The following is a 16,239-nucleotide window of genomic DNA, read 5'->3' as shown; positions in this document are numbered from 1 at the left end:
ACAACACATTCAGATGAAGCATGGTAGTGAAGATTTAAAAGACTGTCATTCTTCTCACATCATAGGAAAAGTGTTCTTCAACATGACTGAGGTGGCATCTTTCCAACATTTGTGCAAGATTACCAAGTAGTGTGGGAAATATATATTGGTAACACCATTTAAGGCCGATTATAATTCCTTCTTTCTGATTTGACTGTCAAGTTGCTTTTCCTTAGGAAATCGTGGTACATTCCTAGCGCATCTCATAAAAATGGAAATGATTTTTCGATGTGCAATAGGTTTTGATCAGATACTGGCAAGGTTAAGAAAGTAGGAAAATAATTACTTCAATCTACTTCAAATCCCTCACTTGTATGATTACATTTCTATTTTGAGCTTACTGTTTCCGTAGATTTGGGTGGCATTTGAGGAGATGGATTTAGGAGGGAAAAATGAACATTTTGTTTCATCATTTTTTTCTCTTTGTTCTCTTTGTCTACTGCTGGTTGAAATAATAGAGTATAAGCATTTGAAATAATGCATTTCAATTACATTTACTGACTGTGAGTTTCCAACTCATGTGTCCCACACAATGAAGCATATGAAGTACATCTTCAAGTGGGATTGTGCGACAATCTAGAGGGCGATCATTATTATAGTGGGCGAAGAGGTTCTTAATCTAAAGGTTCCTCAACTTTTTTTCCTTCTCAGGTTGTTTTTGTATTCCTATCTAATATATTTGATTTTCTTCAGAATTATGGATCTTTGTTCCATTTGTGTTCTATATGTCATGGTCGGGTTCATATCTATTGATCATGATAATTAAAGGGTTGTGAAAAAGCATGACTTGTTTAATGGTAAGGGATGGATAGATGAATTTTCCCTAAGAAATGTTTGAAGAGGAAGCCCCATTATGTTGGTGTATATAATACTATGGAAACAGGTCTTGAATCAAACAACTGTAATATCTTTGACGATGAACTAGGTTTGTTCTTTAAGCAGATTTCTTTTTCAGAGGCATCACAAATTTCAAAACTCTTTTATTCACTGCATCACCTGGTTCTACATCAACTGCGTCAACATAGGATTGAGAATATCTCAATCTGGCTACACTTTTAAAATATTCTTTTAATTATGAGGAATTCTACATGCTCATTTAGACCCTTCTCAATAAAATGTATTATTTTTTATATAAATTCAAGAGGGATCTCTTAATAGGCCAAAAATATATTCAAGAAAATGTATGATGACTGACTTCTTTGAGCCCTTATCACACATGGTTTGAATTAAATTTTATCACACAAGATCCCTCCAAGGATCAAAAACCTCTAGGCTTCCTCATAGTCGGATCTAGGGCCATCTCTGTTAGTGTTTTCCACAATTCAATTCAAATCCGCTTCCTCCTTGGTTTGCAACACCACCTGTATTTCTCCATCTTCCAGAGTATCACTTCATTGTTCCTCCTGATTGGTGTTTTTCCGTTCTCTCTCGTATTTTCCTGTTTGATCCTCTTTCCCTTCTTCAACCATCTAGTTTTTGGGTTTTTCCATGTTAGTTTTCCCATGTTGCTTGAAGGTATCAGGGATGCTAACACTTTGGGGTTCTTCTGCCATTTTTTTCTTTTTCAGCAATCTTCGGTTGCTTAGAAGGTTTTTTGGCTCTCCATTGCGTTGTCTTATCTTTCTTCTCTTTCTATTTGACGACCTGTAGAGGGCATTTTCTAGAATTATGCCTCGATTTTTTGCAGTGAAAACATGCAAAAGGGACACTTTCATTTTCTATAGGTTGGATCCACTTCCCCAATCTGGAGTTAATCTTGATAGATAATGGCATATTCGTGCCTTGCATAACTCCCATACAAATCCTTGCAAAGGTAAGTATTCTTCTAGCTATTGTGATAGGATCCATAGATAAGAGTTCCCAAAAGGAACTAGCGATTCCTTTAAAACATCCTCAACCCATAACTCTAGAGGAAGGCTCGACAATCTGACCCAAACAGGAGCTTGTACAAAAAAAAACTCATTTAGGTCCATCTTAGGCGACCATTTTGTGCAAGCGTAGATTTTCCAATCAAGCAAGGACCATCACAAAGCACCCTCAACATGTCTTCTTCACATGAAAATGGCATCAATAACGCACCTTTGGATATAGCCGTTATCTCCACTTGACCTTTATGCATCCATTTATGTTTCACAAATGTCCCGACAACATCAATATTCAGCGTCGGGCACAAAATTTTTCCAACCCGAGTCATTGCCATAAGGCTAATGTTATGCTCAATTACTGGGTCTGGAACTGCAATAGAAGATCTACCCTTTTCTGGTTCTGAGATATTATGAACTGGGAGTAGCGAGGACTTTCCACTCGGTTTGACACCGAATAGAGACGTCTATGACCGACCGTTGTCCCTACAAATAGGTCCCTTCCTTGGGCTCTGTCTAGCACATGATGCTCCATCCCCCCCATCAGGATCGAGAAGCTTGTCACCAGCTTTTGGGTTCCCATCCACTAGGTCCTTTCCATTTGGCTCAGAGGAATCAGGCAGTCCTGAGATCCATCCTTTCCGCCCTCCCCCTGGTTTGCTTGTCCATTGCAGGGTTTCCCGCCTAGTCCTAATTTCAAATTCAAAGTCTCTCCCTTCTCCCGGTCCCGCTTCGCTCTCTAATTTTTACTTTGATACAAATTGTTGAACACACCATGGGGGATTAATTGAAAGAGAACCGTGCACTAGTTTGTTGTTTCTAAGAGTGATCTCACTATATATCACAATTTATATTTCAATTGTGTGAGATATTTTTCACATCAACATTTTAGATTATACTCCATCATCCATCATCAAGATGGAGGAGTTTATAAAGATAAGGAAACCACATCTACCTTCCAATGTTTAATTTCATAGCTTACTAGATAGTAGAAAAGAAGGTCGAAATAGGTTCAAACATCATAAAAAGTAGTTTAGTCCAATAACTTGTTGAAATATGTGCAAACACCTCTAAATTAGTTTTTCCCAATAACATGTTATTGCGATAAACTAATTTTAGAGGTGTTTGCACCTATTTTAACCTTGTTATGAGGTATCTAGTAAGCTGTGAAATTAAACATTGGAAGGTAGATGTGTGTTCCTTCTATCTTGTATGATTTCTTATTTGGAGCTACGATATATCATAGATCAAGCATTTGGGGTTAAATTGTATTGAGGTTCCAATTCATATAGCTGTCATGATTGGTTTAGGAAGAGGACACGAAAACCATCATGCAAGTAATTGGAGATGCTAGTTGTGCTACAAGCCCTTTTATTCTTATGCAGCCCATATGTATTGTTTAGATTAGTTTCCTATACGTGTTGTAAAGACCAGAAGGATTTTGTTTTTGCATACTATAAGCTTCTTTTCATTCTTGGTAATTGTATGTTCTACTTGTTTTTTGCATGCTTCATTTATCCCATTTGACTATAGAGATTATTTTAAAAATTGTTAGTGCTAATCGAGGAAATGAATATGATAAAGTACTAAGTCAAGTGTGGTTCGAGGGTATTGTAATAATTGAACTTCAATAATGTTCCATCCTAGAGAAGATTCATGCATAAAAAGTTTAATTGCATATCATCTTCTTCTTGATGACAACTTGCATGAATTGTATCTAGATTATTTAGTTTTTCTTGAGCACATCATACTCATAACATCACACATTTTAGTACATTTGAGATAACATCTCATATTTAGAGCATTTGGTTAATGATCTTGAATATGTCATTTCATTTGCATCATGTCACATGTTAGTTTGAGGGTCATTCATTATGGTTAGTGTGCTTGAATCTTTGTGGTACTTGTTACCATATATCAGTTTTAGTCATAACTCAAGATCAACATCAAGGTAGGCATGAATATTCAAGACTTTTTCATTAACATATTATGGAGTTAATCTGCTTCCATCCTCTTTCCACATCAATGGGAAGTCTTTCCCACTAGGTCATTTCTCTTTAACAACTTTGTTAGGGTTTCTTTGTACTTTTCAAGACCCTAATCTCTTTGTATCCACCTAGTTGTGCACGGAGGGTGTTAGTGTAGATATTTTTTCTAGATAACCTTACTTGTGAATACTATGTACTTTTTATATGATTTGTTCCTGTGTGCTATCTTGTATGGTCATCACATGTCTCTATCCTAGATAGAAAACTTTCTATTCTAGATGACAAAAAATATTTCAATTTAAATTTATATCTTATTAAGTTAAATATTTCATTGAGTTAATGCATTAAGCTATTTATTTACATATTTTTTGTCTCTCACTATTGTCTCAGTTTGACTATACATGTGGTTGACTTATGTGGCTTTCTAATATTAGAGATATATTCAAAGGTTCTAGCCAATCCAAAAAAAAAAATCAATTTTTAATATGCATTGCCAAGTGTAAGCTGGTCAATGACGAGTGCAATATTATAAATGAAAAATGAATTAGGGAAAATGACATTGAGAGGGAAAAGGTGTTTTGTATAGGGTGGTCAACAGTGGCTAATGTAGGAAATTTCAGTCATTGAAATAATGGATTTGTTATGTAGGGAAAGACCTAAAAAAATAAAAAATCAATAGGGTGTTAAGGAGTAAATAACGTAAGGGTAAGAGTGAAATGAGTTGAATTTAAGGCAGTGAAATCACATGGAAATGATTGTGGACTCATTATCTGTTGTCCACAATAGTTGCATCTTTGATGAATTATTACTTGACACAATTACTAATTCCTTGCGGGAAACAATCTTGTCGTGCATTTTCCATTTTTATAGAATAATATGGTTAGATTGGAATGATCACAGAGAGGTCGATCTAAATATTTGTGTTCCCCCTAACAAAAATACAAGGACTCTAGTTCTATGTTTCTACCCTTAGCTCAAGCTACCTCTCTAGAGTCTCCCTTTTGATAAAGGAGCCTTTACATCTATATTGATACACAACACTAAAAAAATGTTTCGAAGCCTTATTAGATATATAGTGTTTTTTAGAATCCCAAATTTATAAAATAGCCCACATTAGACATATGGTTAAATTATAAAGTTGAGGTTGTGTGTCCTCCTTATATGTATGGGGAGAACATTCCTCTTTCTCTCACTTTTCCTACCCTTCATTAGAACTGGAAATCAACCCTACCTTTTATCTCTTAGGGATATTAAGGTCACCTTTCCTTTTGAGCCTCTTGATTTTAAGATCTATGATGATTGTATCTAAGATATGTCTTGGAAACTTGACTCTAGGATTATTATCTTGGAAATTATGGAAAAGCATCCTTTTGTGAAAGAGTTTTCAGGTCAATCCAAATGAAATTGGTTAAACATTGAGTCTCCAAAGGTTGACCTACTTTATTGTGCCCTCTTTTTGGTCATCTTCCACTATTTTGTTGCTATCATGAGAATCACTAATTTCTATTAGGACTCTATTTGATTGTCCCTAAAATTCTGAACAAGTGTTGGGATTGTGTTGGAAATAGAGATTTGTCAACTTAGTGTCTTGATTTATAACTTGCAATCAAATTTGTTATCAAAAGATACACATATAGTCCAACAAGTTATAAAGACAATTCTAATCATAATCCTAATAATTATAAATACATGTGAGTTTTCTTTGAGGATTTACCCAATGACTCATCCATGCTATGAAGCCCACGAGAGATCATATAAGGCTCCTTGAGCCTATCCATTAAGTTCAAGGACTTGAAAGTACATTTGTCATTTGACCTCCTAGCTTAACTTGAATGGACCATTTGTCTACTTTCTTTCCTTATATGCCCACATCTCGCCTCCATAATGGGATGACAAATTGGATGAAACTTTAAAGAAATTAATTATTTGTTTTATTATACAGTGATTATATACATACATATATGTATATATATGTATATATGTATATGTATACATACATACATACATATATATATATATATATATATATATATATATATATATATATATATATATGTATGTATGTACATGCGTGCATGCATGTACACACAAACACACACACAGATATATGTATGTATGTATGTATGTATATATTAGTAACACCATTTAAGGTCAATTATAATTCCTTTTTTTTGATTTGAGTGTCAAGTGGCTTTTCCTTAGGAAATAATGGTACTTTTCTAGCGCATCTCATTAAAATAGAAATGATTTTTTGATGTGCAATAGGTTTTGATTAGACACTGGAAAGGTTAAGAAAGTAAGAAAATAATTACTTCAATCTACTTCAAATACCTCACTTGTATGATTACATTTCTATTTTGAGCTTACTGTTTCCGTAGATTTGGGTGGCATTTGAGGAGATGGATTTAGGAGGGAAAAATGAACATTTTGTTTCATCATTTTTTTCTCTTTGTTCTCTATGTCTACTAGTGGTTGAAATAATAGAGTATAATCCTTTGAACTGATGCATTTGAGTTACATTTACTAACTGTGAGTTTCCAACATATGTGTCCTACACAACGAAGCATATGAAGTACATCTTCAAGTGGGATTGTGCGACAATCTAGCGGGCGATCATTATTATAGTGGGCGAAGAGGTTCTTAACCTGAAGGCTCCTCAATTTTTTTTTCCTTCTTAGGTTGTTTTTGTATTCCTATCTAATGCATTTGATTTGCTTCAGAATTATGGATCTCTGTTCCATTTGTGTTCTATATGTCAGGTACGGGTTTGTATCTACTGATCATGATATTGAAAGGGTTGTGAAAAAGCATGACTTGTTTAAAGGTAAGGGATGGATAGATGTATTTTCCCTAAATTTTTCTTTTGAAGAAGCCCCATTATGTTAGTCTAGATAATACTATGAAAATAGGTCTTGAATCAAACAACTGTAAGATCTTTGACAATGAACCAAGTTTGTTCTTTGAGCAGATTCCTTCTTCAGAGGCATCCCAAATTTCAGAACTCTTTTATTCACGTCATCACTTGGTTCTACATCAACTGCGTCAACATAGGATCGAGAATATCTCAATTTGGCTACACTTTTAAAATATTCTTTTAATTATGAGGAATTATACATGCTCATTTAGACCCTTCTCAATAAAGTGTATTATTTTTTATAGAAATTAAAGAGGGATCTCTTAATAGGGCAAAAATATATTCAAGAAAATGCATGATGGCTAACTTCTTTGAGCCTTTATCACACATGGTTGGAATTAAATTTTATATGGTGCATGGTTTCAGCATACTAGTCGTTATGGTCTTTCAGAGCGTTGTTTTAGATTTAATAAATGGGGCTCAAAATTATGGGCTGCAATACAAAATATATATCAAATCTTTATATTGGTGACCTCCAGAAAGGGATTTACAAAAATGGTAGCTCTAATCTTGACTTATTTTGACAAAACAATTGGATTTTATTAAATTATTCCTTGCAAAATTCCTTTATTACTATGGTTGTTGGGGTTATTTCTATGAATATAGTTCTCTCTTGTGCTGTAGAATTGTGTTGTTTGGTGACTTTCCAGTGCAATCATCAAACCTCTAAAAGTAAGGATATTTCTCAATAGGAAAAATTCCATCCTTTTGAAGATGAGGATCTCCTTCATGTTTCATGTAAGTAGCGCATTTGTTTTCTGAATGAATTTTTGGACCATTAAGATGAATTTATTTGCCCTAACATCACGAATATCACGCTAGACTAAGAGTACGATTTTGATTAAACATTGGTAAACTTGATAAGTGACCAAGTATGAAATCCAGGGTTGAAAAATATAAAATGGAATCCCAAGCCTCTATTTGAAAGGCCTCTTAGTGGATCTCTCAAGCACTCCTTACCAAGAGAAAATTAAAGAAAAATAGTGAAGTCTTTTTGTCCTTTGACATTAAAGCAAAGTTACTTTTAGTCAAATTTTGGAAGGATGGTTTGTTAATATGTTTTAGCAAACTTAAACTTTGTCAACTTCCTCTGTCTTCTTCCTCTTCTTTTCTCCTCATTTTTCAATTAGATTTCACTCTCTATTTTATATGCCATTTTTTATATGAGTGGGCCCTCATTCCACAACTTGTCAATAAAAGAATTACCTATAAATATAAAATTGTAAACAATTATTTAAAAAAAAATCAAAATCATAAGAAGTAAATCAATATATTGCCAGGTGAATGAATGGGAACTTGTAGGGGAAGAAAATATAAAATGAAAATAAAACATCATATTTTCTTTAGAAAAATAAAATAATGTGGTATTCAAAAGCTACATAACCAATTGCACATCGGCGTGAAGGGTTTCTCTCTTCAGCCATTTGTTGATGGCTATAATGTGAATGATGCATTTTATTTATTGCTTTATTATTTCTTTCCAAGGTACTTGGGCTCATGGTAAAAGCATAATTGCTGTTTTCAACTTATTGGCGATTGAGTTTTTATTCATTAATATATTATTGTTGCGAGAATTATTGTCACATTGAGTTATTATTACTTGTATTTAAAAGAAATAGTGAGATGAGTGAATTAAATTGTTTAGAAAATATGCTTTAGAGTAAATAGGCACGGCTTCATTGAGCACCTATGAATTTGTGATAAAAAAGTGCGAGAGACAATGTACAATGCAACAAATAAATTGGTTGATGTATAATAATGTGAGAGACAATGTACAATCCAACAAATAAATTTGGCTCATGTATAATAATGAAGACATGGGATGGGGGATTTCCATTTTTTAGAGGGTGAAAGTATTATAATTAATTGATGACAATGGTTATTGTTGATGAATGTAATTTAAGAAAAAGTTTGTATGTGCACAAGTTATCACCATCCTTAATATAATCATATCACACCTTTGAGCACATTACACATTTCAATTTAGCAATTTTAACAATATTAAATTTCATATTAATAATTGTAACAATATTAAAAAGTAAACTAGTTTCATAATCAAGTAATAATGACCATGATTATTGTTCATCCATGTGATTTAAGGAGAAATTTGTATGTATACAAATTCTAACTACCCCTAATGAAATTGTATAATACCTATCAGCATAACAAAAAAATTAATAATATCACTTTTTTATTATATTAAAACATAAACTATTAATAATATTCAATTCTAATTCTAACATAAATAGATTTATATATTTTTTACTTTAGAACCAACATAAAAGCTGTAACTTGAAAATAATAATTTTTATTGTGTTAATAATGACATGATTCATCTTGGGGGCCTTTTCTCATATAGCCTCCCACAATTGTAAATACTCTAGTGCAACATAATCTGTCATTTCCAATGATTGATGGAAAGATTTTTCCTAGTTCTTTGATGTCCAAGAAAATCAACACTGCCTGTTAGTTTTGCATGTCATTCTGTACAATTTTGCAAGAACACCCACAAGAGGAGAATTTATGTATGTTGTAGGTTCAAGCATGCTAGATTTGGTCCTGAGGTCTACAAAACGATCATATTTATCTGGGCCCCCCACTATTGCCCCAATTAGTGTGTTTGGATTGGAAGAATCTTTGTGAAACCAGTTCATAAAACCTTCAATGCATTTGATCTTCCTTGGTTGTTGATGAATGGAAACTACAGATGCTCCTCTGTGATGTGGTTGCCTTGGATATTTGGAACCGTATCCTACCATATATGAAATGCCCAGAGGATTCCTTCCTAATAAATAATCAATCTGCAAAGGATATGATTAGGATTCGTTATATTGTATGCTCCAAAATACAAAAACAGATAATGTAGTGTGCTTACTTGTAGCTTTGCGAAGCCCATAACGTCGTTGGGTTTAAAGAGAGTGTTGCCGCATGACAATGTTCGCTTCTTAGCTGATAGTAAATCACTGTATCTTGCCATCAAAAAAGCAGCACTGGTAACATATTGAGTGTTGGCGCCATCTCTAACATACAACAAACCTCCTGTAACAAAAGAATTGTATTACAGATATCACTAAGAGAATTTTGAGGGCTATGATTAGAAGAGGAGTAGTAACAGAGGATTTATATGGTTGTGACTAGAAAAAGGATTGATTGTTAGTGGTACTGGTGAAGAGATAGAGAGTTCACCTGGGGTGGTTTTAACAGAACGAATGGGACTGCCTGGAAGAAGTGAACAAACAAAGCGTTCTGCATTACTTCTATAGGCTGAGAATTGAGCTTCCCCTTGGAAATATAACTGGTTGGTGAAGTGCATAAGTTAGCTTTAAGCTAGAGTATGTTTATATTACATTTTATTTAAAAAATTGCACCAATCAGTCTACGCTTACGTCTGTTAGAAGCACTTGAACTCCAGCATATTTGAGGTCCCAGTTGAATTCATTAACATATGCCTTTACATCGTCGTGCTGGATAATATAGTTGGAATAATATGAGGATTTGGTAGCTCTGTATAGCCAAGATGCAGCCCATAGAAGCTCGTCCTGAGATCATATTTACAAGTGCATATGTTAAAAGAAAACCAAATTCTGGTTACAAGTGCATATGTTAAGAGAAAACCAAAGTCTTCTTACATTGTAGCCTGAAACAGAGCAATAAAATGGACACTCTCCTCCGTAGGTGCCCTTGTATCGATCGGCAAAGCTGAAGAGCTGAAGGGAAACATGAATGGCCGGTTAGAAAGAAGATGGATGTATAAGGTTTTTCTCAAAATGGATGGATGAAACTTGTTGATTTTGCTGTGTTAGTTAACAGCTATGTTTTCTATTTTACTTGAGCACCCAAACATACCGATTGAGAACGTTGGAGGAGAAGGTGTGAGTAACGAGGGTTTGTGAATCTGAAAACAATGGAGGAGGCAGCCAAGGCTGCGGCCGTTTCTGCTGCAATTTCTGATCCAGGGGTGTCTTTATCAATCTTGTAAAGAGATCGAGGAGTGTCCATATCTTCTGGACGCTCCCAACAATTATGGTCTGCCTGGGGATCACCCACCTATTTCATGCATCAAGATCAACCTCGTCAGTTTTTCATAATCTTGAAGAATGAATGCTGAATATTTTAGATTAGATTTCTTTACCTGAACCCATAATTCATTTGGAGTTGCACTAGCCTTGAGAAAGTAGTCAGTTCCCCATCTAATAGCGTCCCTTGCATTCTGAATCTCTCCTGCAGCTTTCAACTCTTTCCCATAATCCAGTGTGCCCCAAGCGAGTGTGGTGATAGTGAATGCCATGGGAAGCCCATATTTCACGTTATCGCCTGCATCGTAGTAACCCCCAGCTAAATCAACCTGCAGTTGAGTTGCACATAAAATTTTGTATGGAGTCAATTTGGAATGATAGTATGATCCACTTCTATTTTTATTTCTAAATAAATTGAATAGGGATTTATTTCTGCTTCTACTTACGTTTTGCAACTTCCCATCTGTGAGGCCAGAATCTCCTCTCCACTTTACTCGCTGAGATTGTGGGAGTTTACCGGATCGTTGGGCCTCTAGAAAGAGGATAGACTTAGATAGAGCATCTCTGTAATCGAATTCTCCACGAACCACCTGCCACTCACCACAAAACAGCAACAACACCACTGCCAAAAGCGCTTCCATTGCCTTGGCCATATGGATTCTCTTCTTTCTTTGATATGCAATTTAGAATTGTGCGCTAAATTTATAGACTTGTTAGTCGTGGGATAAAGCTAGTATTTATCACGAGGACTGTGTATGAGTTTCTGTTGCTGAGTAATGCATGGGAACTGCAAGATTTAGAGCATGGGACACCACAAAATAAACGATAAATACTCAGCACCTCAAACAGTTAATACGAGAAATCAGGTTGATGCCTTATATCATTTGTCTTTTTTTCGATTGTTGTTCACAAGAATTATACGTTTCACAAGATATATACGTTTTACCTTCAATTTTGATTTGTTCTTGTTCACAAGAATTATAAGTTTTAGCATTTGTTTTGATTTGTATTATTTTCCGTCTGCACCGCAATGCTACCGTTAGTAATTATCGTTGTTCGTTGATGAATAGTAAGGGAGAAAACGATTCTAATTACAGGCTAAGGCAGGTGAAAGTTTGTAGTTTGATTTAAGATATAATACTATTGTTAAAATTCGGTTTTAGGATTAATGCTTTAATATAATATACATACGTGTAGTAAGTAATTATTGTATTATATATTTGTATCAAGTATTGGAAAAATATTTTTGGTTTACATGATGTTATACTATACTTTAAAAAATACAATCTGAATTTAATTGTTTATTGTAAGGTATTTGTCAATAGTATAGTCATTATTATTCAATATTTTCAATAGGAGTTGCATAAGAGAACAGAGAAATGAAAGTTGCAATAAGCTGGTCTTTAGCCTCATCATAGTTCTCACCACTCTAGTTCAAAAAAAGAAAAGCCATTTAGAGGACACTCCCTACTTGTATCCTCCTTTGCTTGCAGTGGCTGGTTCAAGCCTCTTCCGTAGTGAAAAGTCATTTGAAGTAAAACAAGAGTTTCTCAATAAGGAGTGGTAGGCCATATAAGACCTACTATTAATAGATCAATCTTAGTTTCTCTAGTGCTCGCATGTTGGTTTCCTCAATCTTCTATAGTTTCTAGTTGTTTTTTATTAGATTAAGTAAGGAATGACCCCAAACCATTAGACATCCAAATAAAATGGCGTGGGAGAGAGATGCGTCTTTCATCTTTAGAGGAAAATTTCCTTTTGGAACTACTAGGATGAGGAGGCTTCTGGTCATGATCATTAGGAGAATTATACGGTGCAGTGGGGTTGAGAGTGGGGTTTTATCCAAGCAGTAATTGTAAATGGTATAAATGAAGCCCTTATATAAGGGTGGGTAAAAATCTTTAAAAGAACACTTGTCCAGGGAAGAAAATAAAAATAATGGATAACTAACAAGCTTATTATGTCTTAAGTGATTAAGAATGGGGAAATTGTACCTGTGGATTGTTACAAATTGTCCCTCCAATATGAAGTACTTTATCATATGGTAGGTAATGGATCCTCACAATAATGAAATGTTTTCTTTTCTAAATCGATTCTAGTGTCTCTTTAGTCCCTCACCATTCTCTAGAAACATTGAAATGCACTCCTCATAAGAATTTGTTTACTTATTCGAGAGACTTTTTTTCCATCACACTTCAACGCAATCACTCGGACAATAATCTCTTCTGAAACCTCTAAATTGATACCACCCACCATAAATCTCCCACTTTTCATGCTATTCATAAACTAGGACAAGAGGTCATCATCACTACCTTTCATAATTATGAAGAATACAGTGATTCCTCTCCTATCATAGATGTCTCACACTTGTGTATTCTTTTTTAATAAGACATACAAGGTGCATTGAACAAGAAAATGTTGCCCACCACCCCCCCCCCCCCCCTCCCCATGTGATTGTAACTTTCTCACACCCAAGAATAGAGCTACATGCCATTGGTCTTAATTATGGCGAACATTCCAGGAACCCTATTGTGCAACCACAGTTTGGAGAGTTGATACAAGTCCTCCTTTTAAGTAGCTTACCTCATGTTGGATGGAGAAGCGTTCCTGCCACTTGGGGCCAAGGTATCATGTTTTCCTCGTTAGATGCTCCACACTCTTGGGCTTAGTTATGGTGACTGTTCCAGGTGTCTTATCGTGCTTCTTCTCCAACCCCTATTATGGTTGATTATGGGAAATGGAGTTCTATATTCTATATTTGTAGGGTTAGTACCAAAGTTTACATTGGAAAGGAAATTTATAATTAATATTCTATATTTCTTATTTTTAATTGAACATTTGATTTTAGGGAAAGATTTAGGATCATCCCAAAAGGGAACATTACACGTTGACACTAACTGGGAATAAAAAATGAAGTAAATTTAGAAGACAATTATTTAGAATTAGACTGATATGAATGGTCTAAATAGGAAACTTATTTCTAGTTTATAATACCTGCATTATTTCTATTTCTCCATTGGGTTGGAGATAAGCTAATTTTCAAAATAGATGATAAAAGGTTTTCCCATTGAGATAACCCACTTCTTGAAAGAAATTTAGAGACATATCTTGGTTCAAGTTTCACAACTTGTGATGATATCAAAGGATCATAGTGAAAGTTGAATAGTGAAATGGTTCATCCTAAAAAATCCTCTAAGAAAGTTAGAAGTAGTAGTAACAAAGAAATTAGTAGTTGAGTATCACTCAAAAAGATTTGCAGGACAATATGAATCATCAAGAAAAATCAATTGAAAACAAAAAAGTGTAATGTTCCCAATTTTTACGTGACATTTATAATTAAATTTACGTTTATTAAGTGGTAAAAATTATTAAAAATATTTAAATGATGATTTAATGTAATTATTTTAATGTAATTATATATATATATATATATCACTTTATTATAATAAAGTTCTCCAAAGTATAATTAACATTTTAATCAGCTAAGACGACCTAATGTTCTAGATGCTTCTTGGAGTTCTTTATAGGGAGATTGGATGGAAGAAGAAAGGCATGATTGATTTGATGAATTTGTCTAATGCTTTACATTATCTCATCAGTGAGGACAAAAACCTTCAATCATAAGGATGGTTGGATGGAAACTTGGATCTTCCAATGGATTAGAAGATTTCCTAGCCGATAAAGGATGTTGGCTAAATTTGGGCAAAATTTTGTTAATTTATGAAGAAATCCTCGTGGATGAAGAATTGACACCCTTAGCCATGTCACAACCATTTAATTAGCCTTATTTTGTTCTGATTATTTCAGGCGAACTGACGCATGCATCATATTTAACGGACATAAGACACAACACATTCAGATGAAGCATGGTAGTGAAGATTTAAAAGACTGTCATTCTTCTCACATCATAGGAAAAGTGTTCTTCAACATGACTGAGGTGGCATCTTTCCAACATTTGTGCAAGATTACCAAGTAGTGTGGGAAATATATATTGGTAACACCATTTAAGGCCGATTATAATTCCTTCTTTCTGATTTGACTGTCAAGTTGCTTTTCCTTAGGAAATCGTGGTACATTCCTAGCGCATCTCATAAAAATGGAAATGATTTTTCGATGTGCAATAGGTTTTGATCAGATACTGGCAAGGTTAAGAAAGTAGGAAAATAATTACTTCAATCTACTTCAAATCCCTCACTTGTATGATTACATTTCTATTTTGAGCTTACTGTTTCCGTAGATTTGGGTGGCATTTGAGGAGATGGATTTAGGAGGGAAAAATGAACATTTTGTTTCATCATTTTTTTCTCTTTGTTCTCTTTGTCTACTGCTGGTTGAAATAATAGAGTATAAGCATTTGAAATAATGCATTTCAATTACATTTACTGACTGTGAGTTTCCAACTCATGTGTCCCACACAATGAAGCATATGAAGTACATCTTCAAGTGGGATTGTGCGACAATCTAGAGGGCGATCATTATTATAGTGGGCGAAGAGGTTCTTAATCTAAAGGTTCCTCAACTTTTTTTCCTTCTCAGGTTGTTTTTGTATTCCTATCTAATATATTTGATTTTCTTCAGAATTATGGATCTTTGTTCCATTTGTGTTCTATATGTCATGGTCGGGTTCATATCTATTGATCATGATAATTAAAGGGTTGTGAAAAAGCATGACTTGTTTAATGGTAAGGGATGGATAGATGAATTTTCCCTAAGAAATGTTTGAAGAGGAAGCCCCATTATGTTGGTGTATATAATACTATGGAAATAGGTCTTGAATCAAACAACTGTAATATCTTTGATGATGAACTAGGTTTGTTCTTTAAGCAGATTTCTTTTTCAGAGGCATCACAAATTTCAAAACTCTTTTATTCACTGCATCACCTGGTTCTACATCAACTGCGTCAACATAGGATTGAGAATATCTCAATCTGGCTACACTTTTAAAATATTCTTTTAATTATGAGGAATTCTACATGCTCATTTAGACCCTTCTCAATAAAATGTATTATTTTTTATATAAATTCAAGAGGGATCTCTTAATAGGCCAAAAATATATTCAAGAAAATGTATGATGACTGACTTCTTTGAGCCCTTATCACACATGGTTTGAATTAAATTTTATCACACAAGATCCCTCCAAGGATCAAAAACCTCTAGGCTTCCTCATAGTCGGATCTAGGGCCATCTCTGTTAGTGTTTTCCACAATTCAATTCAAATCCGCTTCCTCCTTGGTTTGCAACACCACCTGTATTTCTCCATCTTCCAGAGTATCACTTCATTGTTCCTCCTGATTGGTGTTTTTCCGTTCTCTCTCGTATTTTCCTGTCTGATCCTCTTTCCCTTCTTCAACCATCTAGTTTTTGGGTTTTTCCATGTTAGTTTTCCCATGTTGCTTGAAGGTATCAGGGATGCTAACACT

General features: G+C 34.4%; 1 protein-coding gene across 1 annotated transcript; it reads right to left on the bottom strand.

Moving 5' to 3' along the window:
• Positions 1-9,256: 9,256 nt before the first annotated feature.
• Positions 9,257-11,472, bottom strand: LOC131073296 (endoglucanase 16-like). The gene is made up of 8 exons (XM_058009702.2): positions 11,266-11,472; positions 10,936-11,148; positions 10,650-10,850; positions 10,433-10,510; positions 10,190-10,342; positions 9,990-10,098; positions 9,679-9,842; positions 9,257-9,604 (listed from the first exon to the last, which is right to left on the bottom strand). The coding sequence occupies exons 1-8, from the start codon at positions 11,470-11,472 to the stop codon at positions 9,257-9,259; spliced, it is 1,473 nt and encodes a 490-aa protein (XP_057865685.2).
• Between the last annotated feature and the right edge of the window lie 4,767 nt (positions 11,473-16,239).

The sequence above is a fragment of the Cryptomeria japonica genome, unplaced genomic scaffold (genome assembly GCF_030272615.1).
Source record: "Cryptomeria japonica unplaced genomic scaffold, Sugi_1.0 HiC_scaffold_187, whole genome shotgun sequence".
Taxonomy (NCBI): Eukaryota; Viridiplantae; Streptophyta; class Pinopsida; order Cupressales; family Cupressaceae; genus Cryptomeria; species Cryptomeria japonica.
Note: the sequence above shows the minus strand (reverse complement) of the source record. Positions and strands in the feature narration are given on the sequence as shown.

Coding starts and splice junctions, on each gene's coding strand:
- LOC131073296 (XM_058009702.2), bottom strand. CDS start 11,472: ATGGCCAAGGCAATGGAAGCGCTTTTGGCAGTGGTGTTGTTGCTGTTT. Junction 10,851..10,935: donor CAAATGAATTATGGGTTCAG/GTAAAGAAATCT, acceptor TGCATGAAATAG/GTGGGTGATCCCCAGGCAGA. Junction 9,843..9,989: donor TTCTGTTAAAACCACCCCAG/GTGAACTCTCTA, acceptor CTTTTGTTACAG/GAGGTTTGTTGTATGTTAGA.